This window comes from Hirundo rustica, chromosome 28 (genome assembly GCF_015227805.2).
Source record: "Hirundo rustica isolate bHirRus1 chromosome 28, bHirRus1.pri.v3, whole genome shotgun sequence".
Taxonomy (NCBI): Eukaryota; Metazoa; Chordata; class Aves; order Passeriformes; family Hirundinidae; genus Hirundo; species Hirundo rustica.
In genome coordinates this window covers 5,095,768-5,120,894 of record NC_053477.1, presented here as the reverse complement: position 1 = coordinate 5,120,894, position 25,127 = coordinate 5,095,768, and the positions used below count along the sequence as shown (strand labels likewise).

The following is a 25,127-nucleotide window of genomic DNA, read 5'->3' as shown; positions in this document are numbered from 1 at the left end:
TGGCATATGCTGCTGGGAGCCGGCACACCAGACAGGGGCAGGGCTTTGTGCTGCTACAGCCCTGCACTGTGGCTCTGTCCCTGCAGCGCCGGCTCATTGCTCCCTCCCTCTCTGTCTCTCTCCTTGTTCTCTTTTCTCAAACATGCCACCTAGTGCTGCCAGGTGCGGGCACTCCTGTGGGTCACTTCTTTTCACCTCTCTCCTCTGAGCTCATCCTGGCCTCTCCTTCTCTCATCTTCCACTGCCTGTCTCCACTGTCTCCACCTCAGCTAAGCCCTCTGGGAGCCACATCCTGCTCCAGTGACTGCACGTCATCAGGGACTACCCCTCTTACAGCTGTCATGCTTGTCAAGCAGCCATCCCAGGCCTTCTACTCCTGCACAGTCCTATGTTCCTTCCCTCACTGGCACTGCACTGCATGCCTATGGCCAGGCACCTGGGTGCCCATGGGTGAGGTGCCCTTTCTGTGCCAGGGGTCCCAGCTGTACCCTGTGCCTTGGCTGTGGCTGGCATGCCCTGGCTGCCAGGGGAGCAGAACAGGTTCACTGCTGATCTCCAGGTGTGAAAAAATGGCTCAAAGCTGAAAAAGGCTGAGCAAAGCCACCTGCATGGGTGGGAGTGCCTGGCTTGGTTGTAGTTCATATGGATGTGCCTGAGCTGTGCACATGGCCCTAGGCAATGAGACATAACAATTGCTTGTAGCCCTGGAGACACCAAAAGGGTTGTAAGGCCCTGGTTGCCTTCTGCAGGGCCTTGGGGTTGCATGGCATGTTCCAGGGCCATCCTTCTCTGCTCATGGTACTTACAACCTGCTCCTCTGTGCTGTGGGGAGTGTTTGGCTTTGAGAGTTGGTACCTGCCAGACTTGGCTACTTGAACTCCAGGCTAACTGCCAGCCAGCTGATGCTGGATGGGGGCTGTGGGCAGGGACCAGGGGTGTGATGGAGCAGGGTAGCAAAGAGGTCACTGTGTCCTGCAGTGTGGATGGACCATCATGTGAACACCAGGCCAGTCCTCCTCACAGGGAGGAGGCAGTCCCAGGACCTGCCCAAACCAGCCCTGGGACTTGAAGGGAGGCATGGCAGCATTTGCAGGGAATACATGAAAGCAGTCGCTGCTGTGAGCACAGCCCTGCTCAGCCCAGCCACAGGGGGCTGTGGCATGACCATTGCCATCCTTGGGGCAGTCATCTCCCAGAAGCTGTTTCCCTTTTGCCCTACTGTGCTTGTGCGTGCGTGAGATGGCTGCTGGACATGATGCCTCTGTCTGCCCATATAGGTTACGCTTCACTGCAGGACGAGCTGCTGTCCCCTGCCTCCCTGCATTACACACTGCCATCCCCGCTGCGTGCCGACCAGTACTGGAATGAGGTGGCCATCATGGATGCTATCCCCATGGCTGCCACTGAGCAGGATGCCCTGATGGAGATGTCCGACATGCAGGTGTGGTCCTCCGGGCTCACCCCCTCGCTGGTGACTGCTGAGGACTCCTCTCTGGAGTGCAGCAAGGCTGAGGACTCGGATGCCACAAGCGAAGGCCGATTCCCAGGGCAACTTCTAGCAGATGCTCATGGCCCAGACCACATGGGCTCTATGGACCTGGTTGAGGATGACACAGTGGACTCAGATGCCATGAATGGCCTGATTGACCTTCTAGAGCAGGAGGAGGGGCACAGGCCAGAGGGGAAGATGCCATCTGGTGATCATCAACCAGGGACTGGGGAGCTGGACCCGGAGAGTGAAGTCTCTTTTGTTTCAGTTCAGCAGAAGGTGCAAGCCAGGATCATGACATCACCTACCTTTAGCCATGCTGTGGAGAAGAGTGCAGACAGGTACTGCAGGCTGGGACACCAGGGTGACCATGGTAGGGGAGCACAACTGCTTTGCCAGCTACTGCCCTGTGCTGGGCCAGCTGCAATAATCTCCCTGCTTTGCTTGCTTCCCTGCTGGTCTCCAGCTCGGGAGCCCAGGCACCTGCAGTACATAGAACAGTGGTTGGGCCGAGTGCCTCATACCTTTCTGGCAGTGCTCTGGAGAGCTCCTTGCAGAGCACCTGGAAGGGACCCCAGTCAGCCAGGTCCTGCATGTAGGTTGTACTTGCCAGCACTAACCCTAACCTTGGCTGCCTCTTCCCACATTCCTGGCAGCACCGAGAAATGCTCCACAGCATTAGACCACATTAGAGCTAGACCACACTAGACCATGAGAGCACAGCATGATCTTGCCTCAAACCCTGGCAGCCAAGCCTTGAGGCTGTGGGATGGGCAGGGAGTATGACATAGAGGTGGCCTGTGCCTTTTGTGCATATGTGTATTTTGTGCATCTGCTTCTGCCAGGCGCCCAGCAGTGCCATGAGCTGGGGAGTGGAGCCAGCGCCTGTGGGGTGCAGGCTGCGCCGGTGTGCCTGCTGGAGCTCGGCTGGTGCTAAGGGTGCAGCACTCCATGCAAAGCTGACTGCCTCTCTCTCTCTGTCTCTCTCTCCCTATCCCTGTCCCTCTCTGGTGCCCAGGCTGAGGGACTGGAATGCAGAAGGCTCCTTTATCTCCTGCCTACAGGACCTGACAGCGGGCTCCTGGCAGGAGGGAGTCACCCGAAGGCTGCTCCCAACGCACACCACAGCCTCCGGGGCACAGGGCCAAGAGCAAGAGCAGGTCCTGATGCCAGCCACGGAGCTGATGCGGATCAGCTCTGCAGAGGACAGCGACTGGCAGCCTCAGCACCCCACAGGCGGCTGGCAGGAGGAGGCCGACAGCCGCTTCTTTGGGCAGGTGAGGGTAGGAGCAGGGGACTCAGCCCTGCAGGAAGTGGTGACCCTATGGACAGCCTTTTCTGGAGCCTGCTGCAAGGCCAGTCAGGCAGACCAGGTGCTAGCTCCTCAACACTTCTGGCATACTTCCTGCCCTTTTTGCGGGGGGCCTCTGAGCCAGGAATAGCCTGTTGTGCTTGATACTTGAGCTCTCTCTCTCCATTTATAACCCACTCACCCTCACAGACTTGTTCTTTATTGAGTATCTGCCCTGACTGCCAGCCCAACAACACGCTGGAACCAGATATAGAGTTGGACTAGGGGACAGGCTGGGTGGTGGGCTTGATGCCACAGCCACACAGAGCCAGCAGGTACAAGGTGAGGGCAAGCATCTTTCCCCAGCCAGGGCACACACAGCTATCCCAGCAGCACGGCCATGCTTGGAGGTGGCTGTTCAGCTCTGCCATGTGCGTTAAGTGAGTCACGTGTGATTCCAATGACACCCCAAAACCCTGGCTTTTGCCCAGGGCTTCATTTGTCCTGTGACAGCGGACTGCACGCTGGCCTCCCACCGTAGTCAGGAGGACAGGCTGTTGGGTAAACTGACAGAGAAAGAGGACAGAGCAGTCCTGCTTACTGCCTGGCCGGGGCAGTCCCGGCCACATGACTTGGAGCGAAGCTGTGACTGCAAAGGACGCCCCACCTGCCCGCTCCCTTCTCGCCGCCCACAGCCAGCAGAGCTGCGGCAGCTAAGGTTACAGCAGCTCCCGCGCAGCCGGGGCGCTGCGTGGGCAGGCTGCAGACCCGCAGGGCCCGACCCAGCCGGACAGCATGGCTGAGTTCTGACAGCGGGCTCAGACCCGCGGCACACGTGCAGCTGTGCGTGCGGAGGCAGGATGTGGGCTTTCCTGGCCCAGCTGCTGATCGCTCTGGTGCTTCTGGCCTTCTTCCTGGTCAGCTGCCAGAACGTCATGCTCATCGTCAGGGGCTCTGTCCGCTTCCTGCTCAAACACGCCCATCGTGAGCTGGACAAGGAGCTCGGGGAGAGCCAGGGGCTGGCGGATGACGAAGAGGCTCTCTCGGCCAGAGTCGTCCGCCGGCGCGTCCTCCTGAAGGTAACGAGCAGGGGAGCTGAGGGACCAGCCCCGGGGCAGATGCAGAGGAAAGCTGTGAAGGGTCAGGGCAGGGTGGGAGACGGAGGCTGTGGGGTGCATGTCAGGTGTGTTGTTCTACCTGCAAAACAACTCCCCTCACCGCCCTCACGTGCCCTGATCTCCCTTCTGTTCCTGCAGGGGAATGAAGCCCTTCATCTCCCTGGAGAGCAGGTGACTGAGGAACAGTTCACAGATGACCAAGGCAATATCATCACCAAGAAGGTGAGTGATCACTGGCAAGATATGGGCAAGGGCATGCCGCAGCCTTTCTCTCGTCCCCTCCACCCTGTAGCCTGGGGCCCATGTAGGGAAGTCTGTCCCGCTGTCTTCGGTTACAGTCACGGCACTTCTCCAGCTCATGGGACAGAGACTGCACACCACGTGCAGTGTAGGACCAGTGTGGGTGAGGAGGGAGTCATGGTGCCCTGGGGCTAGCTGTGACGCCCAGCTATGTGGGTCTCCACAGATTATCCGGAAGGTGGTGCGTCAGCTGGGCCCTGGTGACATGGGTGACAGGCAGGAGCAGGAGGAGCTGATTCTGGAGGGTTCCCTACAGGAGCCCCAAGACCTGGAGGCTGAGGATGATCACTTCATGAAGTATGCCATCTTGCACCGGCATGGTCTGGGTGCCAAGGTACAGTGTGGCTCATAGCCCTGCCTTGCAGGCAGCCTGCCTGGGCCAGCACCCAGGACTCTCAGGACTTCTACAGGACTCCCAGGCTCTGGGATGATGTCACCCTCTGTCCTTTCTTCTGCCCTGCACTCCTCTCCTGTTTTCCCTCTAAGACTTCCAGGGGCAAATCTTGCCTACTGCACCAGTCTTCTTGCTTGGTGTTTTCTTCCTGCCAACTGACTCTACCTTTCCCTCTCCTGTCCTCTTCTCTATGTCTGTCTGTTCACCTGGGTGATGTCCTGCTTCCTGCCCCTGCGGCTTCCTCAGGAGGAGGTGCGAGTGCGTGTCCCGAAACCAGAGGTCTCTGGGGGCAGGATGGGGGCTCAGATAGTGAAACGAGCCAGCCTGAAAAGGGGGAAGCAGTGACCCCACAAATGGCCTCTTTTGAGGTAACCCTGCCTTTGCTCTTCCTTCTGTCCTGGCTCTCCATACTGCTGCCTGTGCTGAGCTGCCGGTCATGCACATTCTCCTGGGGAAAGTGTAGTGGGGCTGTGCCCAGCTCTTGGCCTGCAGAGAGGGTTTGCTGTGCTGCAGCAAAAGACTGAGGGTGGGCAGCAGTGTGCCCCTGCTGATAACCTGCTCCTGGGTGCTGTGGGCACAGGGTGCCCTGGTCTGCAGCAATGCTCCAGCCAGCTGTGTGCACAGCACCTCACTGCAGCCACAGTGCCGAGGGCTGTTACTGCAGTGACAGCATCCTGGGTGCTCAGGGTGACATAGTTGTCACAGAGTTGTTACTCCTCGTTATGCTGGGCTACAGACAGAGGGATGGTCTTTCTCCAAAGCCACTCGAGGGACTAAATTGCATTTGCATGGGGTCTTAGCAGAACTACTCCCTTCATGCATGAGCACTAGCTGTGCAGCCTTGTGCAGAGGAGACCAGCCCTTGGAGCTGGTGCCTTGGTGTTCCCCGTCCCAGGGGCACAGCTGGGCACTGGCAGAGCTGTGAGTCAGACGAAGGGTGTACCAGTTCTGTGGGGCTGTGGCCTACTGCCTCTGCTCACAGCACTGTTCTGGGAGATGCAGTTGCTGCATCTGCCGACCATGTAGAGGAAAGCATTGAGGTCTGCTGAAGCCGGGATTGGGGCAGGCCTTTGGCAGGGTGCTGCTGGGGAATGTTGGAGCAGTAGGGATGCAGGAGTGGTGGGTGCAGGAAACATGACAGTTGTAGGGGCTGACGACAGGGCACCCATCTTTGACCAAGTACGTTTCTTCCATTGATCCCCATTGAGCTCAGAATGACCCTTTAAGTCTTGTGCCTTCCCTGATGCCCCTGCCTTCCCTGAAGAGTGGGACTAGACCCGGTTGAAGGCAGGGTGCTTGGCACAGCACACTTGAGCCTAGCTGCATCATTTTTCTCTGCACAGTCACTACTGGTCTGGCAGTGCAGCACCAGGGGAAGGTGTTGCACGTGTGCTCCCCAGCCCAGCACTCCCTCCTGGTAGGAGGCTGGTGAGCAGGAGCAGTTGGTCCTCTGCTGTACATGCATAACTTGCTCTGTCCACCCTCTCCCTTCTCTCTCCACTCTGTTAGTCGGCTCTCTGCGGTTGTTTAATGTCAAGAGGCTTATGCTTGTGGGCACATGTTCATGCAGACTCTGTTCCCTTCTGCCTGCCCCACTCCCCAGACAGTCCCTGGCTCTCCTTCGCTCTGGGGCACTGCTCCTGTTGCTTTGCTTTTGCAGTTTTTTGTGGTGTGAAAGTGGCCCAGGGTGTTCATTGGGGAAGGTCTTCCTCACTGCTGGGAGAGTGGGGTGCAGTCAGTCACCTAGCTGAGGTGGGAAGCTCAAGGCTGGCCTCCTCCATCCCAGAACCTAGAGCAAGTGTCCCAGCTCCTTCCCAGTGCCATGTTGCAGCTGGTGCAGCTCAGCTGCTGCTTGCTGCTGTCTGCAGATAGGGCAGCACCGTCAATAGCATTGATGTCATTGCTCCCAGTTCCAGGCCTGCCACTTAGTGCTGCTCTGTCACTGTCTCTCTGGCAACCCCCAAAACTTGTCTTATGGTTGCTTGGCAGCATGGGTGCATGTGGGACAAGCACAGTGTAGAGAAGGGATTTCCCAGCAATGTACCTGGCTGCCCCCAACATTTATCCTGGTTGTGCCACCATGAATGCCTGGTAACCCCATAACACAGTGTCTCTCTGTGTCTCTCCAGGATCACACCTCAACACCAAACCACTGAATTTCACACACGTTCTGACACATACCTGAGAAGAGAGGAGAGCAGAGAGTGGAGGGGAGCAGGGCTGGCTGTACATGTTTCTATAGGCTAATGGCATGATTTCTGTATGAGACATACTTACCGTCCTATCCGCATGACTGACTGACTGCAAGACGCATGAGCTACAGTACTTAAAACTGATGAGGGGCCTCCATCCCTGCCCCGCTGCTGCCAGGAACCCAGAGACAGCACCACGCACCAGGGGCATTCTCTCAGCTCCTTTGGGAGGCAAGAGCTGGAGCAGAAGAAAGCAAGAGGGAAAGAGATTCCACCTCCATGTCATTGTGTGTGTAGGTGCATCCCCACGTCTCTGCTCCAGCTGCCAGAGGAAGGCTGGGGCAGCATGGCACTGCTCACCATGGAAGGAGAGGTGCTTGGCCCCCCTGCAAATGCCTGTGCTGCCTCTGCTGGACTTGCTTCTCATCCCTCCTTGTGAGTGTTGGGTTTTGGGGAGGGCAGCAGTGGCCAGAGGGTGCAAGGGGAGGCTGCAGGTAGCACAGCTGCCCTGGGCAGAGGGACTGGTGCAGGGCTGCCCTTCCTCTCCCCAGCACATGCAAAGTCTCCCACCAGGGCAGAGCTGTGGGCTGAGCACTGAGCTCGTTGCTTATGTTGAAAGTGTAAACTGTACAGCAATCAGCCTTGTGTATATGAACCAAAAAATACTATGCAAACCCCTAGGGACACTCTAGCAGTATGTACAAAGCACTAACAGCTCTGGTTTTGAAATACCTCTTCAGGCTGCAGGATGGGCAAAACCTTTGGAATATGTGAGCAGCTCTGGTGAATGGAGCAGGAAGGCTATAGGAGTGGGAGGGCAGCAGCCCACCCCTGTCCTGTGCCCCTCTGCCTGAGCCTGGTCCTTTCCTGGCCTGAAGAGGAGGGGCTAGAGGTGCAGTCCCATGGTCCAGACCCAGTTTGTGTTGGCTCCATCTGGGTTGAAGCTGTAGGCCTGCGCTGAGGTGCTTGAGGCCCAGGGAGGATGTGCAGTGAGAGAGAGCAGGGGGTGCTTGTGCCACATGAGGTTGTGCCTGACTCTACTCAGCACAATATCTGCTCAGGAGATGAGCCAGGATGAGCTAGCAATAGCCAACAGCTGTGCAATAGGCACCCCAGGCAAGAGCTTTGCAGGGACCCTGGCCTCCCTTCAAGGGAGGTTATAGCCCTGGATACTGACCCTCCCGGGACCAATCCCAGACACATGGAGGCTGCTGCCCCAGTGGCTGCATTTTCTCCAGGTGGAACCTGCTGTGGTAGCAGCCTGAGCTCTGGGGGCTGGGGCAGCCTCAGATCGGCTGCTCTAGCAGGAGAGCAGCACTGGACACAGCTGCCCAGGCAGCTCAGAGTTGGGCAGTAGATTGAACCTGTTGCTAATACTTGACTCCAGGAGCGCAGGGTGCAGGTAGTGGCACTTGGTCCCAGGTCCCTGACCTTGTCCCTTACCTAACTGCTGTGGGGATCTGGCCTTTGTACCACAGTGATGTCGGGACCCCCTGCTCTTTCTCCTGGAGGTGGCCATGGACCTGCTTTGCAGAATCTAAGTTTGTTCTCTGTGGCCAGGTGCAGAACAAGCGCACCTCCAGCTTCAGGCCATGTGATGGTGGCCTTGGCAGGGCAGCCCTGCCTTTCAGTGGGTGCACATCTGCTAGGAGAGCCCCTGGCTGCCCTGCGGCCAAGAAGCCTCGCTGCAGCAACGCGACTGACCCAGCTTAGCCTTGGAGAGCAAAGGAGTCCCCTCCCCACCCCAAAGTTGAGCCATATAGGCACAGACTCTCCATCCATCACCCTTGCTGCATACAATAACCTCCCTAGACCCACGGCAACAGCTGACTCCGTAGCATCACCCTAGAGTTGTGTGTGGGTCCAGTGCTTTGGCCTTGTGTATGCCATAGGGAATGTGCTGTGCTGCAACCGTGCCAGGCACCTGCAGTGACATTGCTTCGCGCTCAGATTGCTTGTAGGGCTGGTAGGGGGAGGCTGCACCCAACATTGAGCCTAGAGAATGCTGCAGTCTGCACACTAGAAGCTTTTTAGAAGTTTTAAAAATTACTTTTATTTTCTTTTTTTAATTGTTATGGAAACAAGCCTTTTGGATCTCCCTGTCTTAGGCCCTTATGTATAGATCATTTCCCTGTACACCAGCTATCAGATTATAAATTAATAAATAAATCAACACAGTGTCTCTTCTCTGCTTTTCCAAAGGTGGGGAAGATGGAGACCCCGGGGGCGGGTCTCCTCTTGCCGAGAGGGCGGGGGCGGCCGTGGGAGCGGCGTCTTCTTGTGCTCTGCCATTCCCCGGGGAGTTGAAGGGAGCAGGAACGTGCGCACCTTCGACGGGCTGCGAGGGCCTCCCCCAGGATGGGCGAGGGGGAAGCCGGTGCAGCCGGTGCCTCTGGTACCCCCACCACTGCGGGGGCTGTCCCGGGGGCAGCGGCGCTACTGAGGCCATGCCAAGAGCACCGGTCCGACCAGCGCTGTAAAGCGTCCGCGCCGCCGCGCTTTTCGGCCCTGTCTCCCGTCCCGTCCCGTCCCATCCCATCCCATCCCGACCCATCCTCGTGTCGTGTCCCCTGTCCCCTGTCCCGTGTCCCCTGTCCCGTGTCCCCTGTCCCGTGTCCCCTGTCCCGTGTCCCCTGTCCCGTGTCCCCTGTCCCGTGTCCCGTCCCTCGCGCCGCCGCCGGTGTTCAAAGCGCAATTTGTCTGGGCCGGACCAATCGCACGCTGCCGCTCAGGCGCAGCCAATGGCGGCCGCGGCCGCCGAGGCCTGGCCAATAGGAGCGCGGCGCGCAGCCCCTCCGCCAATGGGTGCGCGTTATTCTAATAGGCCTCGTCTTTATCAGAGAAATGTTGGCGCTGCCCCAGCCCAAGTTGAGGGTCCGGGGCCGGAGGCGCTGCGAGGTCACCGGGCGCTTCCCGGGCTGCCCGCGGCCCCGGCCCCCGCCGGGATCGCAGTGCCAGCCAAGCGGCCACGGGCCAGGGCGGATTCTGGGGCTCTGTAGCCCCCAGGCCATTGGTAATGGGCCAGCCATCGCACCTCCGGGGTTCCGGGCTCTGAGGGCCGCCTCGGTGCTAGAGCCATGGATGCCAACCTGCCAGGCACCTTTCTGCTCAACGGCCCCTCTCTGGGTCCCTTCCCCGAGGCCAAGGCGCCCGTTTGCCAGTACTCAGTGCAGAGCTCCTTCTACAAGCTGGGGCCCCCCGGACTGGGCACCCAGCTGGCTGCTGGCACCCCCCACGGCATCTCCGACATCCTCAGCCGGCCAGCAGCGACGCCGAACAGCAATCTCCTCCCTGGCTACCCCCACGCAGGCGGATTTAACGGACTGAGCTCCCCGGGCGTCTATTACGGGCCCCAGGTGGGAGCCCTCCCCAAGGCTGGTGGCGAGTACCTGCCGCGGGGACGGAGCTGCTGGGCGGAGGCGGCCCCGGAGTGGCGGGGCGGCCGGCAGTGCGGCGGCCGTAAGTAAAGAGGGCTCGGAGCGGCTCGGTGGTGGGTGGTTGGTTGCCGCAGGTGATGGGCACCTTACGGAGTCTTGATCCATCGGCGCTAGGGCTAGGGCTTGGGGCAGGCTGTGTCTTCTCCATTGCCCTGCATGAGGCACAGCTGGTTGGCCAGCAGGCTGACCCATGACAGTGGAAAAGACCCCACTGCCAAAGCTGCTGGACCTCAAACTGTCACAGAACTTTTGGCTCAAGGGCAGGGGCAGCTCTAATGAAAGATAATAGTGTCTAGCAGTATTTAAGAGTATTCTTTGCCCCTAGGCAGCCACAGCTGGCAAGGACGGGCAGAGTCCTCTGACTCACAAGATCTCCCTGTCTCTCAGACAGCCTCACTGGGGGTCAGTGCCTGGTTTAGTTCATGGCAGAGACAGGCAGGATGGCCAGCCCGGGAGCCCCAGTCTGGCAGCACTGCCTTCCTGGTGGAGAGCTGTCGGGGGAATTGCAGAGCATGTTGCTGCTGTCCCAGAGGGTGGGTGGGATGGGTGCATCCACTGTCCCATGGGAAGCCCCAGGAGGCTGGGTGCAGCTGCTCAGAACCTGCTGCTCTGGTCCCCTTCACCCCTTTGCAGGTGATGATTTTGGAGCAGATGGGTTAGGCAGTTTGGCCATCTGCTCCTGGCACAGCCATGAGCTAATGACCAGCTATGCGTGTCTTCTGTCATGCGTCCTGCAAGGTGTGGGGCATGGGGACACAGTGTTCGCAGTGCTGCATGGCTCCGGGGTCAAGCACTGATAGCAACCCTTACCCTCTTACCACATCCACTTAGCACTGTCCTTGATCAGGAGGTGCCTAGCCTGGTTAGGGTTAGGCTCTGTGGGACCTGCACACTGGGCAGTTCAGCCCTCCTGGGATGGGGCTGAAGCCCTGAAGCAGGAATAGTTTTAATTTGGAGGGGAGCAGGTGTGGAAGGACTCTTCAGTCACTGAGGGCAGGCGAGTGTGGACAAGCGGAGAGCTTTTCAGCTGCCAAGAGCTCACCTGCTTCTCTCTTCCTCTTCTGTAGCTCCTGCTCACTTGGCTGACAGCATCCACAAGAAGAAGCACACACGCCCAACCTTCACGGGACACCAGATCTTTGCTTTGGAGAAGACTTTTGAGCAGACCAAGTACCTGGCGGGTCCAGAAAGAGCACGGCTGGCCTATTCTCTTGGCATGACTGAGTCTCAGGTGAAGGTGAGTTGGTCCCGGTGTGGCATGGGGTGCACAGTGCGTTGGCTGCTAACTGAGCTGGGCCCATGGGGCAACAGGTCTGGTTCCAGAACCGACGGACCAAATGGAGGAAGAAGAGTGCCCTGGAGCCCTCCTCATCCTCGCAGCGGGCGGGGGGCTCTGGCGGAGAGCGGGCGGCCTCTGAGACCGAGGACGATGAGTACAACAAGCCCCTGGACCCAGACTCTGATGATGAGAAGATCCGGCTGCTGCTGAGGAAGCACCGTGCGGCCTTCTCAATGCTGGGCTTGGGCACACACAGTGGCTGAGCACCAGCACAGCTCGCCCCTCTGGGCCGGGGTGTGACTGGCCCAGCCACCTGCATCCTGCTGGGGGGTGACTCCCGTCACCAGCAGGTGCCTGGCTGTTGGGATGGGGTGGCTGACAGCTGGATGGGGAGCATGGCTTGCAGGGCTGGGAGCAGCACTCGTGGTAGTGTCAGGTGCAGCCATGTTATCGGCATTGATGAAATAAAGGTCCCAGTCAAGTCCCAGCACTTGTTTTGTGGGCATGTGGTTGAGGGTGGCCTTGTGAGGCTGGGCCAGAGAAGGGTTGGGGATAGGATGTATGGGGCAGGGTCTGCATGCCAAGCAGGGGAAGGGTCCATGCTGTGATCCTGCGTGTGGGGCAGGAAGTGCCCTGGAGATTTTCCCAGGGTTTTCTCTGGTTTGGGTGTTTACCAGCAGCAAGAGCTGCTGGTTCAAAAGTCACTCACTGGGGCCTCTTATTGGAAGCTCTTAGCAGCAAATAAATATCATTTATCTTAACGGTGTGAGTGAGAGCCCATTCACCTGTCGGGGCTGCAGGATTGATGCGGCATCAATAGTCCCAGTGTGTTTGCCTGCCAGCCTGTTGGGTCCCCCCAGCTCTGTGCTGCACCCCTGTGCAACGGGGGCTGCACATACAGATGTGTGCATACAGACATGGGTCTGCACACCCCCTGTTTTGGCTCCCCCATGGCTCACCAAGTGGCATGCCAACTGTGGGTGCTGCACAAGGCCAGCTGACCTTACCTGCTTAGGACGCCAAAGGAGCTGCAGCTGGCACAGGCACAGCACTGAAGGTGGCAAGCTTGGCAGTTGTTCAGCCAAGGGCCAACTAAGTGCCAGCCAGGTGTGAGCAAACACATGGGCTGTGTCTTGGAAGGAAATCAATAGCAGATAAGGTGCTGCTGGTCTGTCAGGCACTGATTAGCAGCATGGCACAAGCACAGAAGGGGTAAGAATGGGGCTGGTGAAGGGGTGCCCTCCCATGCAGCTGCGGGCAGTACCTGCAATGGGCTGGTGCCCCAGTCCACACTGGGGCCTTGCAGTGGTCCTGAGCACCAGCCTTGTGGGGCTGCAGATCATCCCTGTACAACCTGCCAAGGCCCACACTTGGCTTAAAGCCCTCTCCAGTCTCTCACTGGGCTGTGGGCACTTTGCAAGGAGACCTGACTGCTCAGTGCCATTTTTCCAGCACTCTGGGGGGCTACTGTCCCCACACAGGTCCCTGTCCAGCCCCTGCAGTGAGCATGGGGATTATAATACTTTCCCCTTCAGCCACGCAGCCCCTCCACTGCCTCCCTGGGACAGGTGCTGGGCCAGGACAGAGCTAATGGACCCTTTGCAAGGACATGGGATGGCAGGTCCCATGGTGCACGGAGCTGGTGGCAGGGCCAGAAGAGACACATCACTGTCTGTGGACAGAGCCAGCGCCCAGCGGGAGTGGCTTCCACATGGTGGGAGAAGTGAGGGGCTGCTGGTGGGATATTTTTTTAACATTTTCTAAGCTGCCTAGCTTGGCTGACAATTTTTAATGTACTAACTGCCTGGTCCACTGAGCTGATTAATTGGTGCTGTGGAGATCAATACAAAACAGAAAATTAAAACAATTTTAAAGTGATTAAGTAGTTTAACACCTGTCTGATGCCACGTCAGGGCTGGGAGACAAATAAAGCAGGTGGCAAAGGGCCTGCAGTAGCCAGGGAGAGTGACAAATAGCTGCTGCAGCCTGGCTGCCCCGTGCATCCCCATATTGAGACAGGACCCCAAGCAGTGCTGATCCATGCAGAGCCCCAGCCTGGTATCCAAGACTGATCCCCTCTCCTCCCTATGCTGCCCACTGTGGCTCCCGCTTTCCCACTGGCCACTTGCTGCTGCAGAAGAGTGGTGCCCCATCAGTGCTGGGGTCTCGACAGGGTCAGTCAGCAGTGAGCACCAGCTCTACCTGCCGTGTGCCTGGTGCCAGGCAGCCTCAGGCTGTGTGGGCAGAGCTGGGAGCCAGCTGCGCCGGGGGTGTGAGCACAGGCAGGCCAGCCTGGCAGGCAGATGGATAGCAGCTCCGCTTCAATTCTGCATCCCTTTTCTCCCAGACAAACCCCGTCGGATTTTCATAAATCAAAGCGCCACACTGTTTAATAAAAATTTATTGACTTACAAGTGATTATTTATCAAAAGGCCATTAATAGCAGCTCCGGGAATGATGTGCTACTGGGTGGTGCGGGGAGACTAATAGCAAATCAATGCCAGCATCCGGGCAGAATGCATATGAGAGCTCCTGGCCCCAGTGGGGTGCACGGCTGCTGCAGCTGGAGCCAGCAGCCCCTACCCCATGGGCCGCCCAGTGCTCCCCCCCCCAGTTATTTATCGCTTACAAATGAAATGATCGATACTTTTAATCTAGAGCTAAATTTATTAACTTTCTCATCGGAGAGAGACATATTGACTGGGGGCATGGGGTGGGAGAGCCAAGGAAAGATGGATGTGTGCCTCCTAACCTGTCCAGCCAGTTCCTTGCCTGCTGTGGAGCATCCTGAACGCCGCTGGGGAAGGTCCCCAAGCACAGCAGGGCGGCTGGACTTCCTGCAAAGCTGAGGAGGGTTCTGCACATCACCACAGCGTCAGGGACAAGGAACTCAGCTGCTGGCAGGAGACTTGTGGTCACCTGCAGCTGGGTCCAAGCATCTGAGGACATGGCAAGAGGGTGTGGGAGGCCTGTGACCTTCCGCAGTGCCTGAAGGGAATGTCCGTCCCACCCCCAGAGAGGAGAGCTCTGGGGGCACAGCCCTTGATAGGGCTCGGGAACAGCTGCTGAACTTCTCTGGGGAGAAGTGAAGGAGAGCCTGGAGACCCAGTGATCAGCAGGGAGTGTCCACGTCCCTAGCAGCTGCATCCCCAGCTGCAGCTTGGCACAGGGGGAAGGGCCACCCACAGTACCCAGCGAGAACGGCACTGCCTCGGCAACCCATGGCTCACTGTGGCTCCCTCCAGGGCTCGCCAAACCACTGCATGGTGCAGGGGTCTTCACCCAAATGGCCCCTGAGCTTGCAGCCGGAGCAAAGTTCCATCAGTCAAAAAAAAAAAAAAAGTGCAGGAAAGTTCAGATTTAAGGCCACTTACACAGAACAGCTGTCCTCACCTGACATAGAAGATGCCCTCCCCAACAAACAACACTTGAGGTACAAAGAAGGAACTTAGCTAACTGCCTTCTCCAGAGCTTTACAAAATGCAAGCATCAGCAGGTAGCAGTGATACGGCTCTTGCTTTTAAGAGCAGAGAACCAAGTGTAAGTGCTCAAGTTGGTAGGAATGTTAAGGAAAATGGGAAAGTACATGTGACAAATGCTTAGATGCAAGTTTTACTAAATAACTGACTTGCAGAGCAGAAAGGGGCACCACCTCCAGCACCAGATTTCAGTTTTCCTGCAACAAGTTGATACTATCCATGTGTGTGCATGACAAGGTCAGATGCCACTGTTTCCCTCAGGAGACATTCAAAAAGGGATTTGCTGCCCTAGCCCTGAAGTCTTGGGCTCTCCTACACACCCTAGGCCCCCATAGCATGTACACATTCCTCAGGAGCCCCACCTGCCACTCCAGTGACACCTGGCACCCCGCAGCCCCAGTGGACCGAGGGAGGTTTCCAAGGAGGATGATCCCTACTGCATCAGGAACAGCAAAGAGGCTGTTAGACACTGTAGAAGCAACAGTCTGGGTCAATCTGACAGGAAGGTAGCAAAAGAAAAAGATTTCTCCTCGAAGTGGATCTGGAAATGGCCTGAGAGGCCACATTCTGCTCCTAAGGGATTTATGCCTCACACACGAGGGACACAGGCTCATGAGGATTCCCTTGGTTGTCAAGGAAGCCAATTTCAGCACAGCTCACCAGCTTTTGTGCTGTGGGACACTTGTGACTGACACACATGCACACCACACCAGTCCTTCCCTGGGGCTGGACACACCAGATGGAAGCACATGACACTATAAGAGTTTCATTTAATACTGCCCCTGCAAGGGGCTTCACTGTAACAGTAACAAGAAGGCATCTTTGCCATCAGCTGCCAAAGGCCTAAAGACTCCAGGCAGCAATAGTGCCTCCGGGAAACAACAGCCAGGGGGTGAAAGGGCGAGTCCAAGCAGCTCTGGAGTAGCCCAAGTCCAAAGATTCAGAGTTGCTGCAGACAAGCCCTGGTTGGTGCTGGAGGCAGGGAGCTTTGGCCAGCCCCAGTGGCAGTGCTGGAGGCAGCAGACTCAGGAGCGGCTCCGGTCTTCATGGCTGCCTACAATCATTTTGCTGTAGAGTTTCTGCTGCTCCTCTTTGAACGCATCTTTCACCTTCTCCCTCTTCAGCCCTCCATCCCTGGGGAGAGAGTCATATCAGAGAGGCTGCAGGCAGGCACCACCTTTGGGACTGTTCAGGGCAAGTCAGAATTCCACTGACTGCTGACAGCTGCCCCTGTACCCCGTGTTGCCAGGGCACACTGCAGACCACACATCCCCAAAGGGCATCACTTTCTTTCTGGTTCTCCCAGGAGCTGCCCCCATGGCCCTGCACTGTGCTCAAAACAGCAATTCTGCCAGAAATGTGAGCTACTCTAGTACCACTACAGGAGACTGACTGCCTGTCTCCTGGGCTCTGAGACCTCAGTGCCTGGGAAAGCAAGTTCCCAAGCTGAACACACCTTGCTGAGTAGAAACAAGACAAACCCAGGGCATCCCAATGCAAGCTACAATCACAGAATGAAGCCCTGATGCCCAGCATACAGAAGAAGCAAAGACTTTGGTCCCTACTACAGAAGAACATTCCTTCAGAGGCCTGCTCTACCCTAAGCAAGGAATGGAGCTCTACCGCCCACATGAGTAGACACCAGGACCCAGAACACGGAACTCTGGCACTAGGAAGAGAAAAGCCTGCTTGGACTCACCAGAGCAGATCCACAAGCCCCCCCTGCCTGGCAATGGCTGACTTCACTCGATTGGCAAACTGCACTGCGTCCTCTTCAGGCTATGGCAAAATAAGACTGTTCAGCAGGAGCAAAGGGCCAAATAGGAAAGCAATCAGATAGGCTGGTAGGATCACCTTACCTGCCTGGTCATTGGGGGCAAGTACCAGACACTGCAGACGATGGCCCAGCTGGTCATCATCCTGAGGAGGTAGGTCACCATGCCATATTTGCTGCTGTTCCAAAAGGCATCTCCAAACTGTGGGTCATACTACAAAGGCAAAAGAGTTAATGGAAGTCAGGCAGTGGCTGCACCCTCTCTGAGGCTCCCAACTTCCACCCCAAACTGAGCTACAGGTCAGCTCTCCCAGAGCACTACATGAGTGACCTCAGCTTTTCTGTGCCCTCAGACCAGGCTGGACTGGGCTGCCAAGACAGACACAGAAGGACAGACAGACTTGTGCCCTAAGAATGTTGCCTTGTCATACCTTGATGGCTACAGGGTAAACTGTGGCTCCAATTTCAAAGCTCCCCTTTTTGAACATCATCACAGATGTGTTGTTGATGCATGTTCCTGTAAGAGGCAAGCACAATCTTAACTTTCCTCTGCAAACCAGTTCAGAAGTCTAAGCTATTGGTTTAAGGGCAGGGCCACAGGAGCCCAAGAACTCTCCTCTAACTCTCAGTCCAAGCCCTGTTCTCTGTGTGCACAGAATGGGTCCCTGCGACATCATGTGTGACTCCTGCATCCTGGGCTCACTCAGCTCTAAAGACATAATGTTCCTTTCATCTCAATGGAGAGTCTCAAGCCCTTGGCTGTGTGAGAAGGAACAGAAATGTGGTGCTATCTCAAGGTACCTTCTCCACCTGGTGCTTCTCTGGCCTTGTTGCACTCACCTTCTGGAAAAATAAGAATAGGCAGTTTGCTTTTGTCCTGGACATGTTCTGTGAGCCTAAACAGAAGAGTGTCAAAAATTAGCAGAAGGGACAGATGCTCTCAGTAGCAATCCACACAGCAGCAGTCCTTAACCAGCAGTCACCAGGGACTATCAGGGTGCCAACAACAGGGGCACAATCTCCCAGCACTTATGAGGCCATGCAATGTCCTCATCCAAGGGAGGTGAGCAGCCCTCTTCCCCAACCTTCAGACCCACCCCTGCAGCCAGCGACTGTCACACCTTCTGGCGACGAGGTGACGATCTTTGACCTCAGAACGTTCGAACCAGACATGGGGACAGGCTTTCACCATGGCTCTCTGTATCACACCCATGAGCCCTCCATGGATCTGACCCACCTGAACAGGGCAAGAAGACACAAGTTACAAGACCTGGGCACATATGAAAGTCAAGGCAGTGCCCAGTTTCACAGCCCAACTGAGGTTTATCCTCCTACTGCTACCCTGGAAAGGGTAAGATGAAAAGTCCCAGTTGCTGACTTGAAAGACAGATACAGCAAACCCCAAGTGCTTTCCCCATGGCAGCAGGTCCAGCTGGGGAACCATTCTGCTCTTCCAGCAACAGCAAAGCATAGAGCTCTTCCTGCAAAGCTGTGCCCACAGACGCCTGGTGCATTGAGTTCCAGGCTGAGCTTGCAGAAACGCCATGCACAACAGAGTCTGACAGTGCCCTGCCACGTCATGCAGGGAAAAGTAGTTCTACATGCTCAAAGGACCCTTGCTCCCTACTTCCTGCCCCATAACAAGCTTGCTGCTCCCTCCATGCAGGCAGCCAGGCCTGGGCAGGCAGACCCAGGCAGACCTTACCATGGCATAGTAGCCATCACTGGCCAGGATGATCACATCAATGGGGGAGGTGTGATTGGCCACACAGATGCCTCCATTCCGGGGTCTGTTTTCTCTAGACACGAAATAAAGGTAGAGGTGAAGAAAGAGGAAGGAAGCATGAGACCCGCATAATGCCCTGCATGGAGTACCTCCTGGGCAGGAGCAGCCTGCAGCAGCTAGGCCTTACCGGTCGTGGTAGGTGATGATGGCTGTGAGGGCACGCACGCAGATCCGGTAACACATCAGGTGGACGTGTTTGCTCAGGAAGTCCTTACACCTGCAGCTCAGGACAGAGACCATCACTCCCCAGTCCTACAATATCCCCTGTAACAGTGCCACTCAGCCCCGTTGCCCCAGGCTATGAAATCCAGAAAGCTTTCACATCTCTGCTACAGAAACACAGCATGTACTGAGCTTTGCAATCAGCTTGTGATCACCGATTCTTAACTCATGAGAATAAAATTTTGGTCTTTGCCCTTTTCTGTTATTACTACTTTCAGAGGCCAGGGCTGAACGCTCTGCCACCAGCTTAGTGCTCACATCTAGGCCCTTTGTTGAAAATTACAGGGTGCCTGTTCCTGAAAGACCACAGCTGCCAGGACCAATTGCTTTGTCTGCAGGTGGTAGAACAGAAAGCTTTGCAGGGAAATTTCAGGATTATCCAGTCTCAAACTGCACACAGTGCTCTCCATCTGCTCCTCCCTCAAAGATGAACTCACCTTCCATTTGGCAAATATCCCACCACTGTGGTACCAGTCACCAACAAGCTGATGCCAGTAAACGCCAGGGCTATCCTGCAGAAAGAAGGAAACTACATGCTAGCAAAACCAGGCCATCAGCACCTTCTTGGCAGGCAGGTCCCTGCACCAGCACTCACCTGAGGGGCAGAAGGAAGCAGTATCGGATGAGCACACCAAGTCCCCAGAGCACAGTGAGGCGCAGGCTGATATACTGAAAGTTGTAGTTGGTCCTGCTGAGCAGGTTCCAGGACTCCAGCTCTTCAGCTGAGAACCTCTTGGTCACTTCATCATCCATGATAGTCTCGATGCCTTTGCGGCAGAAATAGAAGATATCTGAGAGCTCAAACTCAGGGGTGTCCAGGGCTTTGCCACTGCCACTCCGGCGGATCTCCTTGATCTCCTCCTCCAGTGATGTCGGCTCCTTTGCAATGATACCTGCAGCACACCACAGGCAGCTCTGGGCAAAGTGTGACTTGCCCACTCAAAGGGAGACAAAAGCCAAGGCGTCTCCTCACCCACCCTCCTCAGGGTCCCCTTCCTTTCTCCAGTCCATACAGGCATAAACCAGCCCTCCCCAGTATCTAGAAATTAAGCACCCCTGGGGTGCTTCCCTGCCCTTCCTCATGAAACAGAGCTCTCTAGAACTCTCTTCTACATGGAAAAGACTTCCCAGCAGAACTCAGCTGCTCAGAGACACCACATTTACCCCACCTCCCCAAAAGAATTTTGAACTCTGCGTACCCACGCAGGCCAGAACCTCACCATTGACATAGGGCTTGTACAACGGATGGTTCTTCTCCTTGGCACCACGCTCTATTCTCAGTGTTGCCCACTGCAAGACAGATAGGACAACCAAGATTTGCAAGGCCTATAGCTCCACACTACTGGCGATTTTAGAGCTGACTTTCGGGAAGGACCATAGCCCAAGGGGGAAGATGGGGCTGAAGCAGAAGGCTTCCATACAGAACTGTAAGAGTGAGTGATGAACCCAGCTCAACTGATGTGGAAGCAGAGACTGGCCTGGGAACAGGGAGTGCCAGAGGGAAAAAGAGTGCTCAGTGCCGAGATGGCACAGCAAGATTTTCTGCAGTTTCCATGACCTCTCAGCTCTGCTGCACCTTGCACGTGGTTGCCACTGCACAGCTTCTGGCTGAGCTGTGCATCTTGCTGGGGTGCCTGCACCACAGTGTAGGCAGCTGGTCAGGGGACCAGTGCTACTTTTCAATCCTTGTTTCTTCTAAATTCAAAGCAGAGACTGTTTTCAGGTTGCTGCTGAAAACATCAGGCTGATGATGGGATGGGATCCTTGCCCCTCTGATTCAGCTTCCTGCTGCTGCTTCTCAGCTCAGCAATCTGCCCAAAACAGCAGCAGCAAGCACCCTCAGACAGCTGGTTGCCAAATCCTGTGCCAGGACTATTTGTTCTCTCAGCTAATTTTCAAGGGCACCAGCACAAACTGCAGGCTGCATTTCTGTGCAGTTTTCCTGCCTGCCCTCCAAATAACCTTCACAGCCTGTAATTCATGTAGGTCTGGAAGGACAAACTTCTGAAGGAGGAGAACTTGTGTAGAACGCGCTTATCTGTGAAGGGGGGAAGTTGCTGCAAATTCTGGCATCCCGATCTCAACCCATACCAGCAGCAGATCAGGAGGCAGCAATGGGGGAATGGTGAACGCATATGGAGTGTCCCACTCACCTAGCAGCTGCCTCTGCCAGCAGCTAGAACTCCAGGACTGCAGAAGATTGCCTAGATACTGCCATCCCAGAAGTCAGGAGAGGAGCTCTGACCTTGCAGGAGCTAAGCAGCCTTCGCTGAAGGCAGTGCTTGCAAACCCAGCACATTTCCATCCTGACTGCGGCAGCAGCAAACCCAGCCTCCCACCGGAGAGGCACCGGGCAGGTGCCCTCCCTCCCCACCAACACAGGCGTGCTGCTGCCAGCCAGGCCTTGCAGCTCAGGCTGTGTCCCACAAGCTTCCAGACTGCCACACTCCCATGTGCTGCCCCTCTGCGTTCCCAAGATTAGCCCTGAGTGCTGGGAAAATATTTTGAGTAAATAATAGCCCTCCAAAATACAATTCTGAATGGTCAAACCTAATGAGTGAATTTTCCACCAAATCAGTGACCACTTGTGCATGACTGCTCCTCTATCCCACCACTAAGATTCTTTAACAAAAGCTGAAATAGACTTCCCAGTCTTTTCAGAAAAAATAGTTTCAAATGCCAATACAGGTGTTGAAAGTAAATATTCCTGAATTGAAGAAAGGGGAAAAAAACCGAAAACATTGTGAAAAGTTCCATTTAAAACCTTTTTTTTCTGCCCACTTTAGTCAGTAAATCTGTAGTCAAGTCTTCAGATATCTGTGTTAATGAAACCCCTCACAAAGCCCAGCGTCTTCCAATTTATATATCAGGCTTTTGGGAGGACTTGAGAGTTTAAAGAGCTGAACACTGTGAGCTCCATGGCTGTCTTCCCAAGCCAGCCAGTACAGGGATACTCTGAGGACAATAGATCCCATTCAAACAGCAGTACCTATACCATGCATCCTTAGCAGCATGAACTCCGTATCTATGAGCCTAAAAACTCCCTAGCAAACACTGTGCCTTTCACCTGGGCTGCCAGGGTAGGGTGGTATAGGCTTTAGCTACTACTCTTAGTAGATAAATTCTGGTCTGGTCAGGAACTTGCTTCAAGAGGTGCTGGCTCAGAGACAGCCCATAAAATTAGTGTGCCAAAGGCAGGCAAGGGAATAGCATGACAACAAGCTGGAAAATTCCACTGGGCCTCTCTGTGCCAAGAGGGTCGGCAAAGGCTGCTGGTTGTCCTCCAAGGTGGCAGGTCCAGACAAGGCTCAGTAGGTGACACTCCAGGACAGAAGCATGTTGAGAGCTCTGGGTTCTGGCCACAGACCACACAGGCCTTGCAGCACAAAAGTCTTACCTTACCTCTGCTTCTGCTTCGTCCAAATGTGTCCTGAAGGAGCAACCTGCTGGCTGCAGCCTGGTCCTTCCCCATCACACCTGACATCAAGCTGTAGCAGCACTCTGCCTTGCCTGGGACACAAACCCCTCCAAGCTACCCCCCAGATCCTGCTGCACTCCTGACGAGGCTCACTAGACTACTGCTTTATTTGAAGACCTACTAGAATAATTACATGAAAAAAACCAGCCCACAGACAGAAGCCTTGTAGACTGCATTTGGCTGAGATGAGCAGAAGAGGTCATCTGGCAGCAGCACAACATCCAAAGCCCAATCCTCCACTCCAGTCACCCACAATGCCCTCCTGAGGTGAAAGCCTCTCTTCCTATCATGAACATGCTTGGACAAACCTCTGTAAACACACAGAGAACATTCTGAAAACATGACTTACCTGAAATATCTTTAATAAAGTTTTCATGTAAACCTTGCGGATGCCAAAGGAGACTCCAAAAATTGCTGGCACAATGATGAAAACCAGAAGCAGAGTGAAGAGGACAGTTATGGAAATCCCCAAAAGATTAACCACTAGGCTGTCAAAGGGGAGCAGGAGGAACATGGTGAAGGGCCCAGGCAAGGCTGGTGCCCTGCAGCCAGACAGAAGGGCGGCTCGCGGCAATGAACCAGTCCTCCTGTTACTCAGCAACAGTCTCACACATGCACCAAGTCTGCAGCGTGCTCAGAGACCCCATTCCAAAGTTCACATCCTTTCAGGACTCTGCGAGAGGGAATGAGACAGGATCAGGGAAAGCACTTGGGAAAACAAGCCAACAGTCTGCCAGGAGCTCAGGTGACTTCAGACGGTGCAGGCCAAAGAGCTCAGAGCAGACGGCGCACACACACTGGTTTGTCCAAGGGCAGGTGGTGGGCACGGCAGCAACACGACTGCAGGAATGGATCCCCTCCCAGGCTGCCAGTGAGCAAGTCCTGTCCTGGGGCAGCTTGTGGACAATCTGGCAGCAGAATCCCCTCCCGGCTGCTGAGAGCATGCAGAGTCTCTTCAGAGGGACAAGGTGGAGTCCATCCCTGAGCCTGCATTGGAGGAGATCGAGGGAGTTGGCACTCAAAGGAGCCTACCGTATGTGGAGCTATTACTGTTCTCCCCACGAGGACATGCGCACCAGCACGGGTCCTTGCGTGACGCCTGGAACAAGTTTAATTCTGGAGGTGCCTGGCATCCACTCATGCTGAAGGGTCATTACAGACACGAATGACGTTTGTGTCCCTGGAAAGCTTTCAAACAGCAAGTTGACTTCTTGGCAGATGTGGCACTCACATGCCACCAGCAGCAGTCGAGGAGAGCAACTGAAGTCAGCAGATCGGAAAGATGTCAGCGCAGAGAGCGTGGCAGGAAGCCAGAGACAGTGGGCTCTGAAACCTGGAAGGAAGTACTTGGGCTGAGGTCATACCATTCAGAGCAGCTCCCAAGACACAGCAAGACTGAGACTGATACTCTAGCTACTGCCCATCACTGTCACAGACTTGGGAATCACCTCCTGCTACCATTCACGCTGTATTTTTATACCATGCACACCTCAGATGAAGCAGACTCATCCAGAACCACACCTACAGCACAGGATGCTGCAATCAGGTCTCAAGTACAGGAAAGGAGTGACAGAAAACCCTTCCTCACGACAAAGATCTTATCATGTCTCTCATTTCAGGGGCATCCAAGAGAACTGAGGAAGCCAGGTACCCAGATTCCTGGGTAGGCATCACTTCCTCTGCCCCTATACATCTCATCCCCTGTGACACAGGGCAGATTTACAAACAGTTCAGGACAGGAAGTGAGCCTAAGGGGAGAATCACTGCTGATGATTAGTCAAAGAGGAACTTGCTGGGGCACAGGGAGCAGTCAAAGGTCACACACCCACAGGGCCAACGGAGGCTTGTGATAAAAAATGAGTCTGCTCAGGGGAGACTTCCCTCTGGACACCGCCATCGGCAGTCTACGGAGTCTCAACCCGACGATGGGATTTCACAGGTACCTGACAAGCACACAGGGCAAACGAGGGTCTATAAAGATCCTCTTGCTCCCCTGTACACTATGTTCCAGCTGGTGGTTAAATACTGCTGTACCAGTAACGTTAAGAATAGTGTCAGTTCTTCAAAGGCACATACACAGACCGTGTACTGGGAGACGCAGCACGTCAGCCACGCGTGCAGCTGCCCATTATGCCACAGCTGTCACCCATCAGAACCAGGACTCGTGCTGGTAAACTGGTTAGACCGGCCCCCTGAGCCGGCAGCCGCGGTTGTGAGGGGCTCAGCTGTGACTCTTCTGCACCGTGTCACCCACCACAGCAGAGCCCACGTGCGCCGCAGCCCTGCCCACGGGCTGGCGGCGGGTCGGCCCTGGCAGCAGCCCGTCCAGCCCCGCCGCGGCACCGCCCCGGGGCTGGGGCACAGCCAGGCGGGCCCGACAAGCACAGAAACCGCAACCCGTACCGCTGTTTCGAGGCTGCAGCGACTGACCAGCGTAACGGCCCGCCCGAGGCCGGGTCGGCTGCAGCGAGACCGCGTTCGGCGGCGAGGGTCGCTCTCAGCTCTGCTCCCCGGGATCGCGGCGGGTCACGGCAGGGCCGGGGCCCGGCCCTCCCGACAACTTTCGTCGGTGTGTCCGGGGCGAGGGTGCGCGGAGCCAGCACGGGGGGCACTGCGGCGCGGCCGCACCGCGACGGGGAGGCCGCGGTCCCGGGGATAACGGTGTACGGGCGGGCCGGCCCCGGCCGGGCCGGCCCCGGCCGCGCCGCACGGAACGGCGGTGCCGAGCCGGTGCGGGGCGGGAGGGGGCGCGGAGGCCGCTCCGGGCGGGAACTCACCTGCTACTGCTGCCGCCGCCGCCGCCGGGCCCCGCTCCGCCACGTGCGTGCGCGCTCCCGCACCGCGCTGCGTGCGTGACGTCAACGCGCCGCCCGCGGGGCCGCGCCCGC

The 25,127-nt window shown here is 56.3% G+C and overlaps 3 protein-coding genes across 19 annotated transcripts in view; 2 read left to right on the top strand and 1 right to left on the bottom strand.

Annotated features, from left to right (window-relative positions):
- The window catches only part of ANK1 (ankyrin 1), a 55,067-nt gene extending 46,105 nt beyond the window's left edge, over positions 1–8,962 (top strand). For 6 of the 17 annotated variants that reach the window (XM_058423720.1, XM_040087714.2, XM_040087698.1 and 3 more), the window contains 6 exons: positions 1,278–1,830; positions 2,508–2,766; positions 4,037–4,120; positions 4,365–4,532; positions 4,839–4,960; positions 6,722–8,962. In XM_058423720.1, the coding sequence (XP_058279703.1) occupies positions 1,278–1,830; positions 2,508–2,766; positions 4,037–4,120; positions 4,365–4,532; positions 4,839–4,937 (1,163 nt within the window). In that variant the 3' untranslated portion in view covers positions 4,938–4,960; positions 6,722–8,962. Of the gene's footprint in view, positions 1–1,277; positions 1,863–2,507; positions 2,767–2,792; positions 3,860–4,036; positions 4,121–4,364; positions 4,533–4,838; positions 4,961–6,721 lie in introns of those variants that run through there. The other 11 variants (XM_040087715.1, XM_040087708.1, XM_058423721.1 and 8 more) reach the window with 10 other exon arrangements.
- Positions 8,963–9,668: 706 nt separating this feature from the next.
- NKX6-3 (NK6 homeobox 3) lies at positions 9,669–12,334 on the top strand. Its single transcript, XM_040087789.1, has 3 exons — positions 9,669–10,243; positions 11,289–11,458; positions 11,533–12,334. The coding sequence occupies exons 1-3, from the start codon at positions 9,862–9,864 to the stop codon at positions 11,761–11,763; spliced, it is 783 nt and encodes a 260-aa protein (XP_039943723.1). The 5' UTR covers positions 9,669–9,861; the 3' UTR covers positions 11,764–12,334.
- Positions 12,335–15,731: 3,397 nt separating this feature from the next.
- On the bottom strand, positions 15,732–25,103 carry GPAT4 (glycerol-3-phosphate acyltransferase 4). Its single transcript, XM_040087621.2, has 14 exons — positions 25,017–25,103; positions 23,272–23,572; positions 22,589–22,912; positions 19,982–20,051; positions 19,357–19,654; positions 19,199–19,273; positions 18,667–18,756; positions 18,459–18,552; positions 17,875–17,990; positions 17,594–17,649; positions 17,185–17,270; positions 16,839–16,967; positions 16,679–16,758; positions 15,732–16,113 (listed from the first exon to the last, which is right to left on the bottom strand). Exons 3-14 carry the CDS (start codon positions 22,751–22,753, stop codon positions 16,005–16,007), a joined length of 1,368 nt encoding a protein of 455 aa, XP_039943555.1. The 5' UTR covers positions 22,754–22,912; positions 23,272–23,572; positions 25,017–25,103; the 3' UTR covers positions 15,732–16,004.
- Positions 25,104–25,127: the final 24 nt, after the last annotated feature.

Coding starts and splice junctions, on each gene's coding strand:
- NKX6-3 (XM_040087789.1), top strand. CDS start 9,862: ATGGATGCCAACCTGCCAGGCACCTTTCTGCTCAACGGCCCCTCTCTG. Junction 10,244..11,288: donor CGGCCGGCAGTGCGGCGGCC/GTAAGTAAAGAG, acceptor CCTCTTCTGTAG/CTCCTGCTCACTTGGCTGAC. Junction 11,459..11,532: donor TGACTGAGTCTCAGGTGAAG/GTGAGTTGGTCC, acceptor ATGGGGCAACAG/GTCTGGTTCCAGAACCGACG.
- GPAT4 (XM_040087621.2), bottom strand. CDS start 22,753: ATGTTCCTCCTGCTCCCCTTTGACAGCCTAGTGGTTAATCTTTTGGGG. Junction 18,757..19,198: donor GGATATTTGCCAAATGGAAG/GTGAGTTCATCT, acceptor CCTGAGCTGCAG/GTGTAAGGACTTCCTGAGCA. Junction 16,968..17,184: donor TTTACCCTGTAGCCATCAAG/GTATGACAAGGC, acceptor TTGCCTTTGTAG/TATGACCCACAGTTTGGAGA.